This window comes from Silene latifolia, chromosome 7 (genome assembly GCF_048544455.1).
Source record: "Silene latifolia isolate original U9 population chromosome 7, ASM4854445v1, whole genome shotgun sequence".
NCBI lineage: Eukaryota > Viridiplantae > Streptophyta > Magnoliopsida > Caryophyllales > Caryophyllaceae > Silene > Silene latifolia.
The window spans coordinates 108008012-108030417 of record NC_133532.1 but is presented as its reverse complement, the minus strand read 5'-3'; the positions used below and the strand labels follow the sequence as shown (position 1 = coordinate 108030417).

Sequence of the window (22406 nt, the reverse complement as noted above, 5' to 3'; positions counted from 1 at the left end):
AGCTCTACTTAGAATGACATGCTATTCCCCAACCCACATTACAAAGTGGTCACATTCAAGACATTTGAAATATTCTTTCCTTTGGTTACTTGCAGATCCAGAGATCTTAATGACCGTATTTCTGCCGCAATAAGTACAAGCTTTTGTTTTAAATTGAAGACCCGCAAAATGGGAGTGTTCCTCCAGCAAGCCAAAGAAGTCAACAAAATTTGGTGCAAGGTAGTATCCAAATAAGATTAAGAGAATAAAGAGGAAGAAAATAAAAATAGGAGAATAAAGAGAGAAGGGGAAAATAGCATATAAATAGAAGATTTGAGGAGGGATGTAAAAAAAATAAAGATGAAAGTTAAAGCAACAAAAATGGGGGGAAATTTTTTGAAAAAATGGAGGGAAACCAAAGTTATATATAGGCATAGTCATGGATATATGTCCAAGTCATCATGCCGCATATGCACTTAATGTCTAAACTTGACGTTTTAGAAACTAATGGTCACGTTTAGGGTTAAGTAATAAAGTTTAAGGGTACAACTAGTAATTTAAAAACGCGAGGGTAACACTTATAAAAGTGAATAGTTCAAGGATACCTCATAGAAAAACCCTATTCATTCAAGACATCATTTTTTCGTCGGAAGTGGATTTTTGGTAGTCTTTCGCAAAATGAAGAAATGAAAGGTGGTTGAAAGCCAAAAATAAAATGAAAGGTAGTTGTTGACAAATGACGCTAAATAAAAGGTAGTTTCTGACAAAAAACCCTAAATTAAAAGATAAAACTTTATAAACACAGTGAATGCATTGCACGGGATTTATACTAGTTTTAACTTATGAGTATAGTGGTAGGCTAGGTAGAACGAACACTCATCCTAACTAACCGTCTCGTGTCCGACGCCGTGTCGGACACCCGACACTCGTCGGACACACGCCTAAACATGTTATAGTTTAGACGAGGAATAAAATGTCAAAAGAGATTGATTAAAGCTTGTGATGATTCAATGATTGTAATCCTTTTTATTAAAATAAAGTTTTAATAAATAAAAAGAAAAAATATATTAAAATATAAGTGTATTAGAAAAGAAATAGAGAAAATGTAATGGAGAGGATTTAAATTGATAATTTTCAAGTTCCCATGATTTAAAGGGGCAACTAAACAACACTTAAAAGTGTATCACACATGAGTAATGCTTGACTTGGGGAATTTGGATGTCAAAATCAATTCAAAGATACAAAAAGTCTTGTATGCACTTCTTGGTGTCTTTACGTCTAATTTAATGTTGGCAAATAATTGTTGACGCACTTGTTTATTCTTCATTTAATTAACACTTATTGAAGCCGTAGCTGCCCACATGTCACTTTGACATGTCAAGTGTCAAGTGTCAAGTGTCAACATTACTCAACAAATCAACATACCCTGAAATCAATCACACAACACACTTGAGATAAACATAGAGAAAATAATAATAAAAAAAAATGTAAAAAAATAGCTATTTATTATCAGTGGTGAAGTTAAGATTTGTTGTTATGAAATGAAAAGGTTTAGAATCTAACCAATTACTAACGAGATACAGGGGAAAAAAAGATCGAAAAAGTTCACTAAAAATCCCAAATACTCCCTCCCATCCAAACCAAAGGTTACATTTGACTTTATTACGCATGCCGAGGTGCGTTTTGCAACGTAAATATCTTTAGTTACACATTATTAAAAATTATAAAAACTTGATATTCTTATAGAATTCATGACGATGAATTAAATAAGATCTCGCATGACTATATTTTCTCTTATACATTACTAATAATACCAAAGATTATCTACAATTATGAATAGTGCCAAAAAGTCAAAGGTAACCTTTGGTTTGAATGGGAGGGAGTATTATTCAAGGTGAGCAACACCAACACTTCCAATATTATTATTATTATTATTATTATTATTATTATTATTATTATAGAGTTGACACAAAATCACGAGATATTTTACTGAGTGTTATAAAATTTAATGATAATTTTTTTACATGATAATCACAACTCACAAGCTTGTTAGGTCTCTGGTGTTACCTAGTCGAATAGAAATCTAACAAATTAAAGGTAACACATTAAAAACAAAAGATAGGGTAGTTTTGATGTTGACGAGTTATTAAGGTGGTTTACGATGTCGGCCTATATGTGTATATATGTTGATGAGGATTTGAGAAGTTGAGATGGTCTTATTATAACGTGTTATCTGTTCACTGACATTTTGTCCACTTATCTGATTTGTGTATCAGAAATATTTGTGGCTTTTGTGCATTTTGTCACCTATCCATCTCATTTTGTCTTTGTTCCGGCTACTATAACTTTATTCAATCTGTATTGCTCGTCACCCGTCTTCAGATTGTGAGTTGCGATTTTTCACCACCTCTTTTCTCACTTGCTCTTTATGAAAGGTCTTTTTAAAGAGACGGACTTTATCCGTCTTCAATGAGAATTTGTTAAGTTTATAAAGCTTCGTTATCTCCAAATCGGTTTTTTTATGCAAGTACTCTATATAAAAATGATCACAAATAGAGTTATAGCGATGATAATTATTCCAGGATTTAACCAAAATACATCGACTTAGACACTTAAGACCCTAATGAGATGGGTCTAGACTCATTTTTCTGACTTACTATTTGGATCAGGTCAAGGTCGGCAAAAATTGGGTTGGGTCACATCTCTAAGACTCTAGCTCAGTCAATGAGTATTTTTCTTAATTTTTAACTATATTATGAATCGTTTAAGAACTAAGTTTTTTCGAACCAAATTAATTATCATTTGTCTTTTAAAGTCTCAAATGCCAATGTACTCCAATGGTCTGTTATTGGAAAAATACTTGTGTTCTCCAGGAGGACCTGAAATATTATAAGGGTTTAGATGTAAGGAGTACGGTTCTTCCGGATGACACAAATTGTTTTGCTGTTAATGACCTACTTATAACATAACTAAAACAAAAGCATATTTTAACGGTCAATAATACTCAAAAAGGATTTGTAAACACGATTATATACTACTACTATCATCATATAGTAAAAAGTCACATCGCATTCCAAATCCCTTTAAATCAAATTTACTAAAATGCTTTCAATTAAAGCTTCCTCGTTGATTCTCAACCAAAAAAACGCTTGTTATCAGCATCATATTTACTGGAGATTATATTATCAACCGGAAAGTAAATTAACTATACACTAAAATGCAATTAACTGCTATGCTCGCTACTATTGAATGAAATCCCTAAATAAATTATCTATAACCACAACAATATTAATGTACCTTAATTTATGGTAATCATGTAATTAAGCTTAGTGATCCTTTATTGTGTTCGAGTTTAAAATTTTTACTAATAATATAATAGAAAAATTAGACACGCCTTGTCCGGTTATATTTTTATGCATTGTCTAAATTGATACATTGTTGATGCATTCATTTATTGAAAAATAAGGGCTTCATTATCGTTGCTAGATGGGTTTACTATGTTTTATAGTAAAACGATTTTACAGGAGTATTTACTACAAGTATACGCGTAAAGTGTAATTTGGCATCGAATGCTGGTACAAATTAGGGCATCAATGTGTCTCAGAAGAGGACCCAACAGAAACTAGGACATTATGGTAATTGGTATCGACGTGAAGGAGCAATAAATAAATGATTATAAATGCGATTAATATTTCTGTTATGTACAAAATCGACCACATAGAAGAAAGTTCCGACAAACCATATAAATAACAATTTGTACAACACAAATAGGCAGACGTATTTGAACCAAAATTAAGATTGTCAAATCAAACCTTTCTGGGTAAGAAAGCCTTTGTTTTCCAAGTATGGTAAGAGCTGCTTAACTAACTCAACCCCTGGCCCTGTTTCAGAAGCACAGATAAACTAATCAACTTGTCATTCATCAAACCCGGCAATGAAATATTACTACGACAAATTCATCAAATGACTACTATATGTTACTTCGTAATAAATAAGCGTAAGCATTTTAGAGAGTTTTGGGTCAATAAGCTCATGATGACATTCGGAAGTGCATTCATATGTATTTTTTCCTTAACCAAGCACCTCTATATACGGCTATACTCGCAGCACTTGTCAAAATTGTGAATCTATAAGCTTGAGGTCTCACAACGCTGTAATCTTACAATTGAATATCAAATCCAAGCATGAATGAAGTCCATAAATAAAAGTAACAAGTTTTACTTGACAGAATAAGCATACAACTTACCACCTGTTCTGCATCTCTGACCGTCAAAAAACATACGTAAACAAGGGTGGAAAAGGAAAGTATGAGGATAATTAGAGATTATATGGTCTGCGGTGTCTATTTAGTTAACATCAGTATTCCAGTGACTCTAGCTCCCATCTGAGGCAGGTAAGTGTTAAAAAATCATTGCAAGATATGGGACTTAAGCCCCTCCCCTTCTCTTCTTTTAGCTAGCTTTTGAGGTGGATGCTTCCATTATTCGTATCAATGGTATTAGAGCTAACCACCATCAGCCTACACCTTTGACGGTGATGTTGGTATTGCACTGTTCTTTGGGGAACAAGCTGCCTACTACTGATGCCAATGTGCCAGTGTTCGCACGGGACTAGTAGGTTCTACAGTATACAAGAAGTGTAGATTTCATGAAGCATTTTGCTTTATCATATTCCAAAGCTAAAAAAAGCGAGTCTTTGGGAGTTTGGTCCCTCTAGAAATGGATAAATTTAACATTCAATAGAATTGTTCAATATGAAAGATAATTACAGTAATCATCATACCAACTATAATTCTATCCTTGAAGGCAACTAATCTCATCGGAAGTTCTTAGTCAACCCAAAGCTAGTTTCAGATGTAATTATTCTTACCTCCATCCGTCCATCTGAAGGAAATCCTTGAGACTGCTGCTTTTCAATCAGTGTTTGAACTCTCTGAGATCAACAAATTACAGACACAGCCATTGCATTTAAAATTGTTCAACCTGGTTCAAATCTGGCCCAAAGTGCAAAGTCAGTAAATGTGTACCTTGATAGATGAGTCAACTTCCTCTAATTTCTGAAGAAGTCCCCGCTCACTAGGTGGTAAGGCATCTTGTCTGAAAGATTGTGAATGATAAATCTGCAGACAAGTATAAGAAAAACATTATGTGGAAGAGAAATATAATGGAAAAGATGATAGGAATTCAGTCTTTAAGATATGCTTCCATCTCAACAATAAAAGAAGACTATTAAATATAATAAAGGAAAAACAGTCGATATAGAGCTTAGGCACCACAGCAATTTAATCATACCATCTTTCAAAATTTCAGTTAGTGGGCAAAAGTTCAAAAATTGTAGATGTTTATGTTTCTTCCCCTTGCCCTTGCTACGTTTATACTTGCCACGTTTCTACAAAAAAAAGTAACTGCTGTTCTTTTCCAACCATATTTCTCCAAAGTATAAACATATCCATAATTCAGAACATTTAAGCACCAGATACGGGATACCTATTATATCCTATGGTTGAATATCCCAACATGTTGAAGAGGATGAGGGAATCTACATAAGAAGTCATAATACGCAAGTCGCAAGGAAGGAATGCAATTTTACAGGCATATCACCGTAAGTTGGCTTATTCACTTGCAGTCATATTGGTTGGTATATGTCGGGACTCGGAAGCAGTGAGAAAGCCCTGTATCTTTGGCTAATCATAGTGCAAACTACAAATATTCACATTTGTTGGGTATATGAGCTGAGCAAAACCCATGCATCTTTTAGGGATTGAAAAGGCCTTTAAGTGTGTCGTAGAACAAGTAGTTTTCTAGCCTATAAGTGGGGTAAAGCAACGAGCGCTTGCAATATTGTCGAGATATAAATTGACCGAATAGAATACTTTCGTAAATCGTAAGCCAGAAATAGGCAGAGACTATCGCGTCTACAATTGATTGGTAACTTAGTTTCAAAATGCTTAAGGTACATCAAGGGCCTCTGGAGATGAGACGAAAGACACAGAGCGAAAGCGCATCCTCATGCACAGGTGGTGCACCGTTTTTGCAAACAAACTTGTATTTCAATATAAACATTGTTATGCAGAAATACCCTTTATGGATTTTAAAGAGGACTAACTTCTAAGAAAAGGATAATGAGGCAGCACAAATGGCAAAATGAAGGAATTATTGCCTAGGAGAGAACATTGCTTGCTGCCTCATCACTTCCATCAATAAGCAGTTTAGAAGTACTACTACTAAACTATGTCAGCTTTTGAAAGCTAAACAAAGAAGCAAAACTAGATGCACAAACAAGTAATATTGATTGCATAACTAAGACATGCCTCTGAAGTTTGAGGATAGGCCGTCCTAGTTGAAGCATCTTCAGTGAGAGAGGATTGTCTGGGGAAAGCCTCAGCCTTCATATTTGCAAGTTGAGTTAGAACAGCCTGATGAAGAAGTATCAATTAGTATATGGGGATGTCAATGACCAATGATCAAATCATAGAGTCGGCATAAAATACCTCAACTGAGGCAAACATTCACCTTTCTAAATGCATTTGGATTCGCAACACCTTGAATCTGAAGATCATCGCTAGGTGGCCTTCTAACTCCAACATTCTCAATTCTAACAGAGTAGATATCAAAAAAGGACTGCAAATATCCTGATAAGGAAGACAATTGTCATATGAAAGCAAATAGATGCATAACCCACAAGAAAGGACACCACACAATAAATACATTAACAATGTCTCCAATGAGGCAATGATGAATGCGATACTGCAGAAAGACTATTTCCAGGACCGGACCAAGTCAATCAATAACAGATGTGAGAAAATACTCCCTGAATAGGAAGAGTGATGCCAATAGGTATTGGATCTATCTGAATCCAAACTAATTTGATATATTGGAGTTTTGCTGCAAGCAATGTTGTTGTTAGGAATTAGGATCGAGATCCTACTCTCGATTGATGAAGTAAGTCGGAAACTTGAACAATCTTCCAATCTAAGGTGATCATCCATGTCTCACCGCCTTTATTCTACTAAACTTACACTCCAAATATTCAATTGCATGCTCAATCGAAAGCTTAACCTTCCAAATACTGCCTTTAAGGGTTCAAACTTACATTCAACACCTTTATAACTTACCAATCTGCATATTATCGTGTGTAAACATCATCTTACACCATGGTATAACATCTTGAAGTGACCTCTCTATGAACCGAACCCTCTTTATCCGTCCATGGCTATAACAAAGAGAGAAGGTGTAAGCGTAGAGCCTTGCAAACTCCTTCTGTACTAGAGAACGTTCTGTCTTCCCAACGTTAACCTGTACACTCATACTAACCTCCTCATACATCCTTTTACAGCACAAAAGTGACAATGAGTAGCCCTCATAAGGTTATAACCAGTTATCAACAATTTCTCGTTGCCAGATCCACACTAATTTTAGGTTCATTAAGCAGCAAAAGTTGTTTTCATTTCCAATAGAGCCTCCTTATGTTGATTCTGGATTATAATGAAATAAAGCAAAATGACTCACTAAAGTGGTTGCGGCTTCTTTCTATTGTGAAGTATCAGTCCCTCAATACAGTTCTCGGCGCAAATTTCATCCTGGGTCATCGGAAACAGCCTCCTTATGTTGTTAACAGAAGGGTAAGGTTGTGTACGTCCGACCCCTTACCCCGCAATTTGTGGGAGCCATTGAGGCATTGGGGTAATGTTGTTGTTTGTAAGCAGCGAAAGTAAACCACCCTGGGCCACTAGGCTATTATTTTTCTAAAAGTCAGTAAATACATCTAATGTTATTTTTGGTGCAGAGATCATTCACAAAAAAAAATTCGTGGAGTTCTAGCCGAGATGGGATGTAAAACGTCGCGAAAATTTGCATCTCGCTAAATTTGGACATCCAAGTGCAAGCAACAAAAGGACAGGCTACAAACATATCTATCAGCACTCATCCCCGAGCCTAAAGCTTGATCTCACACCCACGCATTGTAATCTATATTTGCTTATTGCTAATATAAAATAGCTGCACAACAAAAAGAAGTTGGTAGAGAAAAACTTGTCTATTTTCTATCGGCAATAAATACAGTGAGTATAAATATAGAGCTTGTACGATCTGAACCATGAAAAGTTATTGTACCTTGCTCAATGACAATATCCGCTACAGAAGGCAGCAGAACATATTTTTCCTTCTTTAATACACCAAAACAAGGAAATGACGCTGGTTTTGTGACCTGCAATTAGAAAAAGACACATCATCATGGCCACAGCCCACAAGAGCCAACTAAGGTAAATATGTCAATATGTCATTGCTTGTAAAATATGATTATAGATTGTTGCGCTGGATACTGATGATATCTGGTTCTACATAAGACTGCATGAGTGCATGGTTACTAATTTCCAATCCTCATCAAAGGTATCATAAAGAAATAGAGAAGGTTTAATTCGCATTCTGTGGTTATCCAAGAAATAAAAAGTTTAACGCTTTTGTTAAAAGGTCAAACCATAGAAAATGCGGTGTCTGAGGAAGTGTGGTATCCGAAAAAAAATAACACAAGTTAATCAAATTTGAGGACAGAGGAAGGGCTAAGAATAGCAGATGTAAATCATAACCCGAGAAAGTACTAGCTGGTTAGAATTAATCATTGAAGAATTCTTTCAGATCTTAGGGAGGCCAGTAAGCACTAAATAAAAGAAAAGGTAAGAAAGATTAACCACCAAAAGTTACTGTATATAATTAATAAGGTTTACACATAGAAATATAGGATATTAGAAGCTGGATATACATCTTGGAGAATGTCTATTATAAAATTCAGTTGGATGTCAAATAGGCAGGCATACAAATAAAAAAAACCATCACTTCACATATTTTCTTTTTTCGGACGCTGCTGAAAGATCTCATAGGCACGCAGATGGGTTCGAGTGTCTTGCTAAAAGTTTAATCTAATACCAGCACATTAATCTTTCAGTCTCTTCTGACAGATCTCACATGCACAAGCAACAACTAATAAAACAACTTCAAATATTTACTCGAGTTTCAACCTGTTAGGCTGTTGCTCCTTACATTCATTGTTTCATCTAACTTCAAACTGAACCATGATCTCATAGGTACGATGTATTGAAACTTCAAATATTTATTCCAGTTTCAGCCTGTTAGACTATATCAATCTGCATATTATCCATCCGTGATGTTTTCATTGAAATGGGTACATCACCCTTTTATGAAAGAAACAGAAATAGTCTATAGGGAAAGATTCAATACATCGTCTTCCATATAAGGCCATTGCATATCTGGAGGACAGGTCTGAGAGCCGATTGCTTTTTAATCGATGGCACTTGGTTTCCTTTATACCTTTCAAATAAAACCATGCAAGATTACGATGGCGGTACACAGGAACAACTATTTGAGAGCTGACGAGAGAGCGTGAAAAAGTCACCCTTAAGGGGAGGAGATTCAATACATCGTATTCCATCTAAGGCCATTGCATATTTGGAGGACGGGTCTGAGAGGCAATTGCTTATTTATCCATGGCACTTGGTATCCCGTTATACCTTTCAAATAAAATCATGCAAGATTAAAAGGGCGTCATACAGAACCAAGATTTGAGAGCTGACATTGTGAGAAAGTCATCCAAGATTCCAAGGGGAGGAGATGTACTATGGCTGGCTTTATCACCGTTGTAGTTCTTTATCTGAAACTCAGTCCTAGCAGCATTTACTCTTGTACATGGATGATGTGGAATGAGTCTTAGTTGAGCTTGAAGTCAAGTTTTGGATTACAAAAGCTCAATTCCAAACTTTGGAACAGTTAAATATGACGATAAAGGTAAATCCCATTGAAATGAGCCTGATAAAAGGTCCTATAAATAACTTTGTAATATTTTGTTAAGGTTAAGACTAAAAGTTGTTTATTCGTGATAAGTAAGATATGGTATGAATTAAGAGACACCAATTTGTGGGATAAAGTTAGTCTAACGTGAATGACCAAACGACCCTAGCTATCTCTTACCCACAATCTTTGGATCACCCGCCTTATTTTCAAACCATAACAAATTTAGTTCGGCTAAACAGTTGGGACTACTCGGTGGATTCCACAAGCCATGGAGATTTACTTACCTAGTAAACCATATCCCGATACCCCTAGCCTCTAGTAATCACAACACAACAATTATTAAGATGGACAAAACCGTCCATAATCCGTCATCAACACGAAGCCTTAATACCAGAATACAAATGTAGCTTATTTTGAGAAAATTAAAACAAACCCTTCTTTCTTGTTAAACCATATTAATCAACAAAGCTGTCAGCCTATCATCAACCAGACATCTCTCTTCTCCGCCTCAAAGTCTAGTTTACAACTACTAACTACTTGGTTTCCAAAATTCCACCAGAATGATCAGGTAAATACCTTGTTTTGCACCTCAAACATGTCAACAGCACAAACCTAACCTCTTAACCCATTACCCATGGCAGCTAACTGGTTTCAGCAACATTTCACAAAGCATGAAACTCTTTTCTCGACGCAAACTAATGACAATACCACAAATCTCTAAAAGCTTGTGAATGCTTGCTACGCAATTAATCACGCCAACAATCCAATCAGATCATCACCAACATAACAGCGCATCAATTTCTCATGGAATAAAAACTCAAAACTAATCTTGCCACGATATTCGATTATGCAAACATCATCGCCATTAAAAAAAAAAAAAAAACAATCAAATCATTAACAACGAAAGTAACACCAAAAGAAAATACAAATATAAAGGCACTTACTTTATAAACAATGGCATTGGGAGTAAGATACAACATCCGTGAACGAATATCACGGCGCAATACGAAACGACGAACAGGCAAATAAAGAAGCATAAAAAAGCCAATGCCCCATGCCAAAACCAACAACAACGAGTATAACAACCACTTTGATGTGTAATACTTGAGGAAATCCTCCTCCATGTCTAAAAACGACGCCGTATACAAAATCGGAGTTTCCCTATCGTCGTCAATGCCGAGATTACCTCCATTGTTGTCGGCGAGATCATTTTCTGGCGGTAAAAGAGCCTTTTCTAGGGTTTCGATTTCGACGAGCGCATCTCCCGTCTGCATGATTAATGGTGAAATTGGGAAAATGGAATAGGGTTGAGAAGGTGAAAATGAGGGGAAATTGGAGGAATTTCAATGGTGTTATTGCATTAGAATGAGTTTGATTTGATGATGAATGTGTGCCCAGTTTTTTATGTGTTCTGTTACTAACAGTTGTTATTGTGTTACCCAGTATTTTTGTTAGTCACTGGCTCCACTCGCAAGAGCCTAGAGTTGCGAAGGCCATGAATGAGTTTTTTTTGTCAAAAACTACTTAATATTTATCTCAGTTTCATAAATACTACCTAAAATTTTTAATTTTGCGAGAAACTATCTAAATTTTCTTGACTTTTGTCGGACACTACAAAATTGAAAAATCCGATTAAATTAGACAAAATTCTAACTCGAAATCATTATTTTTAACATTGAACATACATTATTTACTATACTTAATCACCGTCAACTGTTTTGATTAGCTACTAACACATTCATTTCAATTTTTTTACTACAATTTTGACTAGTTTGGCCGAGATTGTGGCTAATTTGGACAAAATTATGATTAATTTGATTGGCATTTTGACTTATTTGTCGGAATTTTAGTTAATTTGGAAAAACAATTGTTGAATTTGCTCATTATTTTCAATTTGGTAGTTTTCGACAAAAGTAAAAATATATTAGGTAGTTTCTCGCAAAATTAAAAATTTTAGGTAGTATTTATGAAAATTAGGAAAATATTAGGTAGTTTTTGACAAAAAAACTCGCCATGAATCTATGATTCGGAATTTTGGATTTGGGTAAAGGTGACCCGAGTTACTATGCAAGTTCGAAATAAGTGGGAATTTGTTTCCTTTTCTTTGTAGCCGAACCACTATAAATGACTGACTAGTTTTTGAATCCGTGCATTATACGACTGGAAAATATTATTAAAAGTAAAAACTTGCGCTTTTTTATATAGTATATTACTAAATTTTAGAAAATTCTACTTTGTCTAACCATACGCTTTTGATAAGTTTACGTTGTTTAAATATTTATTTTTCTCGACTTTTTAATTTATGAGAGATAAAATCTAAAAAGTTGATACTCCCTCCGGCTTGCTGTTTTCTTCCCATTTCATATAATACTCCTTACATATATTAGAGAAACGGGAAGAAAAATAAAAGCCAGAGAGAATATAAAATTATTTTAGATTTCATAATTTGTTTATTTACGCAAAATAAATTAAGTTTTCCTCATTGTTGTATGCTTTTTTTTAATCATATTACCTCTCTTGTTTGTTCTTGTCTCAATTCTTTACCTTCTCTCTCATTTCCCCTCCCACCCACCGTCGCTTGTACATCTAGAGGAAGCGTTCACCATCACTAACCGACTACCTCGAGCTCACCAACTGACCCTTCACCGCAATGGTGACCGCATCCAACACCACATACCACGACGTCCCTCTCAACCCCTATCTCAGTAGTCCCCACAACTAACCACCACCGTGCATCCATATCCTACGTCCTCCAACTACCTACTCCCTCTTATTTCCACCATCCCCTATATCCCCGTCATACCTCAAGCATAAGCATTATCCCGCCCTACCCCATGCATGAACTATTGACAATGTTTGACATTTAATGTCATTTTATTCTCATATTTTAGTATAGCATGTTAAATTAGGATATTCTCATTTTTAAAATTTTAGATATTATGTAGCCATTTTCCTAGGTGTGACACGTGACAACAAAATAAGCACCTGATATCTATTTTAACATAATATAAATATAATATGATATGCACCGAGCAACAATTTAAATTAACCAAACCCAGCTCATATTGACCCAAACTTATTTGCAACAATATTGTACCAATAAATATTCAAATGAACATCTAAATTCAAAATTAAACACATTACAAATTGCATGATCAAAACAATCTTATATAAATCTAATTTAATTTGTTCTCGACGTAAATCTTTTATATGCTAAAGACTTAAACTTTGAATAACTAAGTGGTTTAATTTATTAAGGTTGAAATAATGTCTTCAATCATTCTTTTACAATTATTAATAGTAAATGAGATGAATATAAATGATACAACCTGCGAGGCTGCGAGCAAAATTGAATTGTTGATATGTGACACCCCATACTCCAAGTACCTTACCAAGACCACTTAGGTATAAGAACGTCACCATCTCGGTTACCCGAGGCAATGATAATCATAAGACAATGAAGAAACATAATTTAAAGGTAAAATACGGTTTAAGTGATTACATGTTCAAAACCCAAAACTGTTAACTGAAATACAAGGTACTCAAAAATGTCTACTACCAAAATTGTCACAACTATAAGACATCGTCTGACACGGCGAAAGACTCTTCTAACAGCCACGTGATGACCCGCCCCAGTTATCCCATATGCGTCATATCATACCTGCTCAATAACTGCTCACCATCCCCGAATGGATCACCACAGTTTTTCAAAACAAACAACGGGGTCAGTACTAATTACACGATACACAATGAAACAAATGTCAAACAGCTCAATCAACACATCAATCCCCAGTCTCCATAATCAATCTCCACACAAATGACTACACACTAAAGTGTGTAGTCCTGCCAGAGTACCCTTCGCAACAAGTACTCCACACCGCCAGTGGGGGACCGCAGCCATCCCCACCAAATCCCCGCTCATCAGCCACTGAGCGATAAATCCAAGTTTCCTTAATGTGCACATCCCCTCCTGTGGCGGGTTCCACAGAGGGCGAACCAAGGGCGTGAAGCCACTCCTGCAACTGACTCCACTCAGCCAGGGACCCGCCCCGAATATCACAGACAGTTATACAACAACAATCAACAATATAAACCAACAACCGTCACAATCACCAGCAATATAATTAATCAATAACCACAATACAACCACCACACACATCATGTAATTAATACCGAGTAGGGAAACCCTACCTGGAAAGCAACACAAAATCAGACGATCTAACCAGCTACTCAGAATCTTTCCTCAACAAAGCCTCCTCCTATACATACATACATATTGTCACTACCGTAACCACATAATCATAAAAACCCTCAAATTCCCAAATTAGGATTTAACCAACATTAACCAAATGATATAAATGATATGTAGAACTTACCCACGACGCAAGGATCACAACGGTATAAAGAACAATGAAAACCGACACCTCTAGCTCCGGGATTTGCTAATAATGCGAAGGGACAAAACAACGTAACTTGAAACTTCTCTTGACTGTGATTTAGGTTTTGTAAAAGTGTTTAAATAAAGATGACGAAACTTAATATATATTAATCCGCATTATTAACAAACCCGTCGCAAATCACCCGTAAACCGACTTACTCGATCGAGTAAGTCACTTACTCGATCGAGTGACCCTTACTCGATCGAGTGTCAAGCTTACTCGATCGAGTACCCTACAGGCAGACTACTGTTTTGCATAAAATCCAACTTACTCGAGAGAGTAAGCCCCACTCGATAAAGTACCCCAGTCCCCAGGACACATAAAACCGTAGTATTACAGTCTTCCCTCCTTAAAAAGAACTTCGTCCCCGAAGTTCAAGCCACAACAAAAACAAAAGCACGCAAACATCCTCCCGACACAACAACACAAACAAAACTCAATGTAAAACTTCAAAACATACCTCCCAAACCAACTCAACCCGACTCAAAACAACTACTAACTATATCAAAACCAACATAAAAACATGTAAAAACTCTATGCGACCATCTCCTACCCCCAAAAAAGAAACAAGGCTACGTCCCCGTAACGATACATACCTGATAAAAAAAAGACGGGTACCGCTCCCTCATGGCCTCTTCCGCCTCCCATGTAGCCTCCTCAACCTCATGATTAGACCCTTAAGCAACACTGTCTCACCATGTCTAGTTTTCCTAACTTTTCGATCAAGAATCTGCATAGGCACCTCAAGATAAGTGTGACACCCCCATACTCCAAGTGCCTTACCAGGACCACTCAGGTATAGGAACATCACCATCTCGGTTACCCGAGGCAATGAATATCATAAGACAATAACAAAACGTACTTTAAATGTAAATATAATTTAAATGTTTACAAGTTCAAAGCCAAACTGATAAACCAAATACAAGTTCCAAAACCAAATGTCCACCAGCCAAAACTGAAAACTAAGGACATCGTCTGACACAGCGGAAGACTCTTCTAATCCAAGTGACGACTCATCTCAGCTAGCCCAAAAGCGTCATATCAAACCTGCTCAACAACTGCACACCATCCCCGAATCGATCACCACAATTTTACAAAACAAACAACGGGGTCAGTACTAATTACACAACACAATCACAATAAGACAAATGCCAAACAGCTCAATCGTCACATCAAACCCCAAACTCCATAATCAATCTCCTCATAACTGACTACACACTAGAGTGTGTAGTCCTGCTAGAGTACCCATCGCAACAGATACTCCACACCGCCAGTGGGGGACCGCATGTAATACCCGCCCTTTTAGAGGCCCTTTGACCAGCGTTGACTAACCTTGGGAGCGTGAATAGTCTTAGAAGTGTGTGCCAAAACTATCTTGGGTTACGTGTTAAGAGTGGTACTCGATCGAGTAGCTAGGTTACTCGATCGAGTACGGGGCCACTCGATCGAGTATGTGGGGTACTCGATCGAGTACCGAGTTTTCAGCGAGGGTTTTATATCGCGTTTTGTTATATCCGCAATTCATTTCCGCCCCTTTCCTCATATCCTTTGGTCGCCTCTTTCTCTTCCCTTCACCATAAAACCTCCATGGAAGCCTTTTGAAGATCCTTGTGCTTTAGGAGAGCGTCACTTGAGTCGGGTAGCGGTCTTTTGCCGGGTTTCTCCTCATAGGTATGTCATAATCATCATCCGTATCCTCGTCTTTGCAGTTAGGGTTTGCTTGATAGTAATAGATGTTTGTATGGTGGTTATAGGCATTGCTTGATTGCTGGATATGTTGTATGTCGGCATGGATTGGTTGCAGTTGCTTAAAGGTAGGATTTCCTACTCAGTATTAGTCCCATAATGTGATGTTGATGTGTTGTGGTTGATTGAATAATATAGTAATTGTATTGTGACGGTTTGTTGATTGTGATTGGTTGTCTCTGGTTCTCGAGGCATGTCCTCGGCTGAGTGGGGTCACTTGTGGGAGTGGCTTCACGCCCTAGTTTCGCCCTTCGTGGAACCCGCCACGAAAGGGGATGTGCACATTAATGGTCAGGGTTATCGCTCGATATGATGAGCGGGGCTTAGGTGGGAACGGCTGCGGTCCCCCACTGGCAGGGCTGGTCCAGTGGACAGTCAGTTACAGAGGTTGGTTGGATTATTGTGATTGTGTGTGAGATTGATAGCGTCGTGTCGTGTTGATAGCTATGTTGTTGTTGTCGTATCTTATCTCAGTACTGACCTTGTGTGGTTGTTTTGTTTGTTATGTGTCTGCCGTGATCCCTTATGGTGAGCAGTCAGTCTTAGCAAGTGTTGATGTTGTTGATAGCTGGAGTCCAGGCAGGGATGAGTCCTCACGAGATTTGTTAGCATTAGAGTGTAGGTTTGAGTTGTATCTTTATATCGTTTGTTGGTTTAAATCACTTGTAATATAACATAATAGTTCTCTCATCGAGATTTGATTATTACTATCCTCGGGCAATCGAGATGGTAACGCCCTTATATGCTAAGGAAGGCTTAGTTAAGGCTCCTCTGAATATGGGGGTGTTACAAAGTGGTATCAGAGCGACGATTTTGGAACCTGTAACAAAAAAAAAATGAACGTAGTGAGTCTAATAAAATGAACCTAGTGTATGTGTAATGGGAGCCCCAGCTGATGCTAGGTTTTGGGTGAGTAGGCGCCCTCATTTCAAAATCTTGGCCCGATGATACTTAAGCCAGTCACATGGTACGGGAATGTGGAGTCCGTGTGTATAAGTGTGATGTGTATGTTAATTGTGTCAGAACTACCTGTGGTTGAGTCTTTGCTAACATAGAGGTAGGTATGGTAGTTACGTTTGGATGGTGCTTAGTGAAGTTTAGGCATGATTAGTGAGCTTGCATGATGATTTTTAGATATGTGACAAAAGTCTATTCGATAGGAATACGTGGAAATGTGAATGGATGTGCTATAATAGAAGAATGAACATGTTGGTGTTTGCTATAAGTTGATGGTGACGGTAGTCATGTACGAGTTTATAAACCCTACCGTGATTACGATGATGATAGTTATAGAATGATAAAGTTATAATATGAAACATAGCATATAGTAGTGCATTTATACCTTGTTTATTGGTTGAAATTTTTCCGCTGCGTAATAATTGATTTGTGTAAGATGATTTGCTTATGATTGAATGCAGAACATGATAGATTAATTTGTTATGAAGAGTATGCATTTATATGATATGTGAAAGAAAGAATTGATGTTAATTATACGCTTCAAGTTGAAGTGAACACGTGTTTAGTAGTAATGTGTAAAGTAAGTTTAAGTGTAATATGATGGCGTGATTATGTTTATAAATGATTCGGTAGCAGGTAAACCGAGTTGGGTAATTTGTGTAGCGTAATGTGACATACACCTTAGGTGTTGAGACGATACACTATGCTGGAGTAAGAATAGTAATGCGTGAATGAGTGTGATAAATAGTGCCGAATTCCGAACTTAGTTTGGAATCGACACGCGATGTTGTTTTTGCAGGAATCTTCAAGTTACTTCGTATTTCTGACCGAGTACTTAACTATACTTGACCGAGTGCGAGTGCTTACTAGACCGAGTAGACCTCACTCGATCTAGTTAGGAAGCTATGACGTCGGGATGTGGGAAAAAAATTTCTGCAGATACTCGACGAAATAGCGCCTACTCGATCGAGTAGGGTGGTACTCGATCGAGTATCCTAGGCACTCGATCGAGTAGGTTACTGTACAGTGAATCCTACGGGTTTCTTAAAACCCCAATTCTTTCTATTTCTTCTCATTCTTCTTCTATATTTCGATACTTAAGCTCTCAAACCCTCATAATCTCTCATACTCTTGTGTTGGTAGTGGTTAATTTGGGGTTATTTTCTTTGTTTGATTTCGTTTCTTCACTTTACTACTTAATCAAGGTATGCTTTTCTTCCTAATTTACATGATTTATTGATTTGGATGTGTTAGAATACTTATATAATCTGAAATTTTCGATTCATATGGATAGATTGTTGCTTTTAATTGTTGAAATATGATTCACATGCCCTCTTTCTTTGATTGTTGGTGATTAAGTGCTGTAAATTAGACTAGAAATTGCAAAATTGAAACCGAAATTTCTAGGGTTCCAAAATTGAAATTGATTTTTGATTGTTTTACATTGATTAGATGATGGAATTGGGTAGTATACCTTGTTTATATCATGTTGAAGGATGGATTTTGATGATTTTTCACCTTAAAAAGTTGCCTTAAAACTCCGTCTTAAAAGTGCCTCAAATGGAAATTCGTGATCTATAATTGGAATTTGGCGTTGTATATGACTGTTTAAGTGAAGGTTGAACTTCAATATGGTAGTAGTGATGATAATTGATGAATAATATGTCAAAATTGTTACAGCTATAGAGACCGTCTGAAAAGTTTAACTGAGTTATTTGTTTCTAATATTGAAGGTGATGATGATATGTCCTAAATTACTTCTCCATGAACTTGTACAATTGCCTCACATGTTATTGGGAGTGTTACGGAGTAGCCTTAGTGAAGCAAAACAAATCACCTTAGGCATGTTTTTGCCCGGTTTTGGTCCCTTGACCGAAATAGGGTCCAAATAAGAAATCCGTCTAAGAAATGTGGAGCTTTTTTGGTTTGAAAGTATTCCATGAAGAGTCTAGAGTATTTTTGTCCAAGAGCTTGTGCCTTGGGAAGGAGATAATCAAAGAGAAAAGCAAGGAACAAAACCGGTGGGGCTAGGACTACACGGTTTGCAATGGTAAGTACAAGGGTCGCTTTCAAGTCCCTTTCATCCTTCCTAAATTAACCAAGACATCCACAAGGCTCCTTTTGTTGCTCTACTACTCTTGCACAAGAATGGCCGAACCTCTTTTGAAGCTTCCAAGAGTCCTAATTATCATTGTCCTCATTAGTTTACTTTCTTGTTTTTCCTTTAAGATTTTTAACTTGTGTAAAGCCTTGGGCCACCTTTTGAAACCGGTTTCCTAGGGGTCTTTTGGACCGTTAGATTACTAGGTTAGATGAATGGATAGGATTATTTTGCTTAGTCTATAAAAGCAAGGCATTCCTTAGTGTAAAAATTAGAATTTGATGAATGAACAAACACAAGTTAGAAACCATGATTTCTACTAAACCTCTTTTGCTTAGTGCTTAGAGTCGGGTATTCTTCTTTGCTGTGTGCTTGAAGATAGTCCTTGGGTATTGTTCTTTGATGTGTGCTTGAAAATTATCCTTTAGTCTTAACCTAGTGGCTGTGTGCTTGGGTTAATTCATATCCTAATCACGCCTTTACTCTATTCGATTGTAGAGTTCAAGATTTCCGTGGTGCCAGACAGTTCTGTCGACTGTTCGATTGCAGTCCTCAGAGTTTCTGCTCTGTTTTTAGTCCTTTTTATCACGATTAAACAGTTTAAATCACTGTCCAAATCGAGTCAGTTTCAGTCCAAATTCGAGTCTTGAAGGTTTCACTTCAAATGGTTATCAAAGCTTTAGGTTTAACACAATTCCATTGTTGTGTTAGTCTTGGGTTCAACCTTTGTGAGTTCATCTTCCTACCTACATCAAAAACACAAAAACAACCATGAGTGAAGAAAGGCTACTTGGAATTGAGACTCAAGTAACACAACTCTCCGAGAAATGCGACCTAATGATAGATTCCTTCAATGCTATCATGGCTAACATTCCAACACCACCAAGGGGCCAAGGAAGACCTCCACCTTACCGTGGTAGAGGACGTGGCCGAGGGTTTGGAGTAAGAGACCACGAAGCCAACCATGAAGAGGAGGATGTGCACTCGGATGAAGAGGGTTCTTTCATGGAGATCGAGCATGAAGAGCATCCTAAAGACCTAAAGGTAGAAATTCCGGACTTCCATGGTAGTTTAAATCCCGATGACTTACTAGATTGGTTTAGGTCAATTGAAAGAGTCTTTGAATTTAAATCATACTCGGATGCTAAGTCTTTCAAGGTTGCTATTTTAAAATTCAAAGGTTATGCATCTCTTTGGTATGAAAACATGAAGAGTCAAAGGAAGAGGGATGGTAAAGAGCCCATAAAATCTTGGTCGAAATTGAAAAAGAAGCTTAGTAACAAGTTTATTCCTAAAGAGTATACTCAAGACATGTTCATTAAACTTACTCAACTAAAACAAGATCAACAACCACTTGAGTCTTACATTAGGGATTTCGAACAACTCACTTTGCAATGTGAAATCAATGAGAAACCGGAACAAAAAATTGCTAGATTTGTTGAAGGGTTGGATGATAAAATTGCTAGTAGGGTCCGAATGCAACCATTGTGGTCTTTCAATGAAGCCGTGAACTTGGCTTTAAGGGTGGAAAAATGGGGCAAGGGGAAACCGTCCACTTCAAAATTGCCGACCAAAACAACCACCAAGACTACCTATGCCGAGACCAAACCCAAAGAAATCCACACCCCAACCGTGACCCCCACACTTGACAAAGGAAAAGGCATTGACTACTCACAAAGAAAGACCTTACCCCTAAAAAAATGTTTCAAATGTCAAGGTTATGGTCATTTTGCCAAAGAATGTCCAACTCAAAGAGCCCTTAGTAGCTTTGAAGTGGTTCATTGGGGAGAGGATGAGATTCTTGTGTGTGATGAGGATGAGGAAACCGAGGAAACTAAGGATGAGGAGGTAGTGTTGCCGGATTCCGGGATGAGTCTAGTCACTTGGAGAGTGTTGAGTGCTCAACCATTGGAAATGGATCAAAGACAACAACTTTTTAGGTCTAGGCGTACCATTGGAGGGAAAGTTTACAACCTAATCATTGATGGAGGTAGTTGTACTAATGTGGCCTCTAGTATCCTTGTTGAGAAACTTTCCTTAACCACCCAAAACCATCCATGTCCTTACAAATTGAGGTGGCTTGACAAGGGAGCCGAATTGAAGGTTGACAAACAATGCCTAGTATCTTTTTCCATTGGCAAGAATTATGTTGATAAGGTTCTTTGTGATGTTCTACCCGTGGATGCTTGCCATCTCCTACTTGGTAGACCTTGGGAGTTTGATAAGAGTGCGGTGCATTATGAAAAGGATAACACTTACTCCTTTGAAATTGACAAGAAGAAGATCACTCTAGCACCTCTTCCACCATCCTCCATGCTTGAACCTTGCAAAGAAGTGATGCTAATCAAGGAGGCCGAAATGGTCCCCGAAAAGAGCAATGAGAAAGGTGTTCATGTTCACTTTGCCGAGAGTGTATCCAAGAAACAAGATGAAACAGTCCCTAGCATGGTTCAAAATTCGAACAGGTTCTTTCGAGGTGATCCACCTAATGTCGAGCATGTATCCAAGGAGCAAGATGAGCCGTTCACTAAAATGGTTCGAACAAGAGTCAAGGTCCATGAAAATGTTCCTCCAATTGCTAAACCAAGAATGAATGCCGAGGTCCCTAAAAATCCTTGGTTCGACTATGATGTCCATAAGTTGAAAGACAAATTAGGGGAGTGTTCAAATGTAAAAGAAGAACCCAAGTGGAGTAATGCCAATGATCAAGTCCAAGATGAGCTCCTTGTCAAGAATGGAACCAAGGGTATCATTGGTGGGATGCAAGTTCATCATCCCGTCTCGCCCGCCACTAATCCAATTGGGAATGAAAGCAAGGACAAGTCAAGTGCCTACTTGAAAGATCAAGGAAAAAGGGTCAAGAGACGAGTTCAAGAAGGGATCCTTAACAATGTCCAAACCGTGAGTGTCCAAGATGGTGTGCATTGTGGCTATTCCGTACTCCCTATTCCAAGTCTACATGAATATGAGCACAAGAATCAGACAGTCAAGGAGAGTGTTCACTCAAGCAAGCAAGGGAATGGTGTCAAAAAACGGGTTGAACAAGGGTTCATTCGTCATGGTCAATTCATGGCCAACAAAGGGAGGTCCAAGGGTTCCAAGCAAGGGACAAAATTCAGAATTGGGGATTAAGTGTGGGTCTGTTGGTGCAAGTTAGGAACCCTTACAAAAGGGGATAAGCTCATGTCAAGAGAAGGAGGTCCGTTCAAGGTCACTAGTCAAGTCGGGTATGATGAGTACAAAGTCGATTTGTTGGGAGCCCGTGCCACATTCCATGCTAGTGAATTAAGTCATTGTGAGGAAAAGCCTAGTGATGAAAATGCCGAGGATTTGAGGACAAATCTTTTTCAAGAGAAGGAGTTTGAAGCAAAACAAATCACC

At 37.5% G+C, this 22406-nt stretch overlaps 1 protein-coding gene across 4 annotated transcripts; it reads right to left on the bottom strand.

Moving 5' to 3' along the window:
- Positions 1–1075: 1075 nt before the first annotated feature.
- LOC141592495 (uncharacterized) lies at positions 1076–11252 on the bottom strand. Of its 4 annotated transcripts, none has more exons than XR_012521166.1 (8): positions 10727–11252; positions 8091–8184; positions 6492–6610; positions 6290–6394; positions 5006–5098; positions 4849–4911; positions 3792–3860; positions 1076–1405 (listed from the first exon to the last, which is right to left on the bottom strand). XR_012521166.1 is itself a non-coding variant. In XM_074413196.1 (7 exons), exons 1-7 carry the CDS (start codon positions 11054–11056, stop codon positions 3843–3845), a joined length of 822 nt encoding a protein of 273 aa, XP_074269297.1. In that variant the 5' UTR covers positions 11057–11252; the 3' UTR covers positions 3631–3842. The 4 variants fall into 4 exon arrangements, 2 of the variants coding, with proteins under 2 accessions (XP_074269297.1, XP_074269298.1); XR_012521167.1 differs by lacking the exon at positions 1076–1405 and adding an exon at positions 2526–2858; XM_074413196.1 differs by lacking the exon at positions 1076–1405 and having other exon boundaries at positions 3631–3860.
- Positions 11253–22406: the final 11154 nt, after the last annotated feature.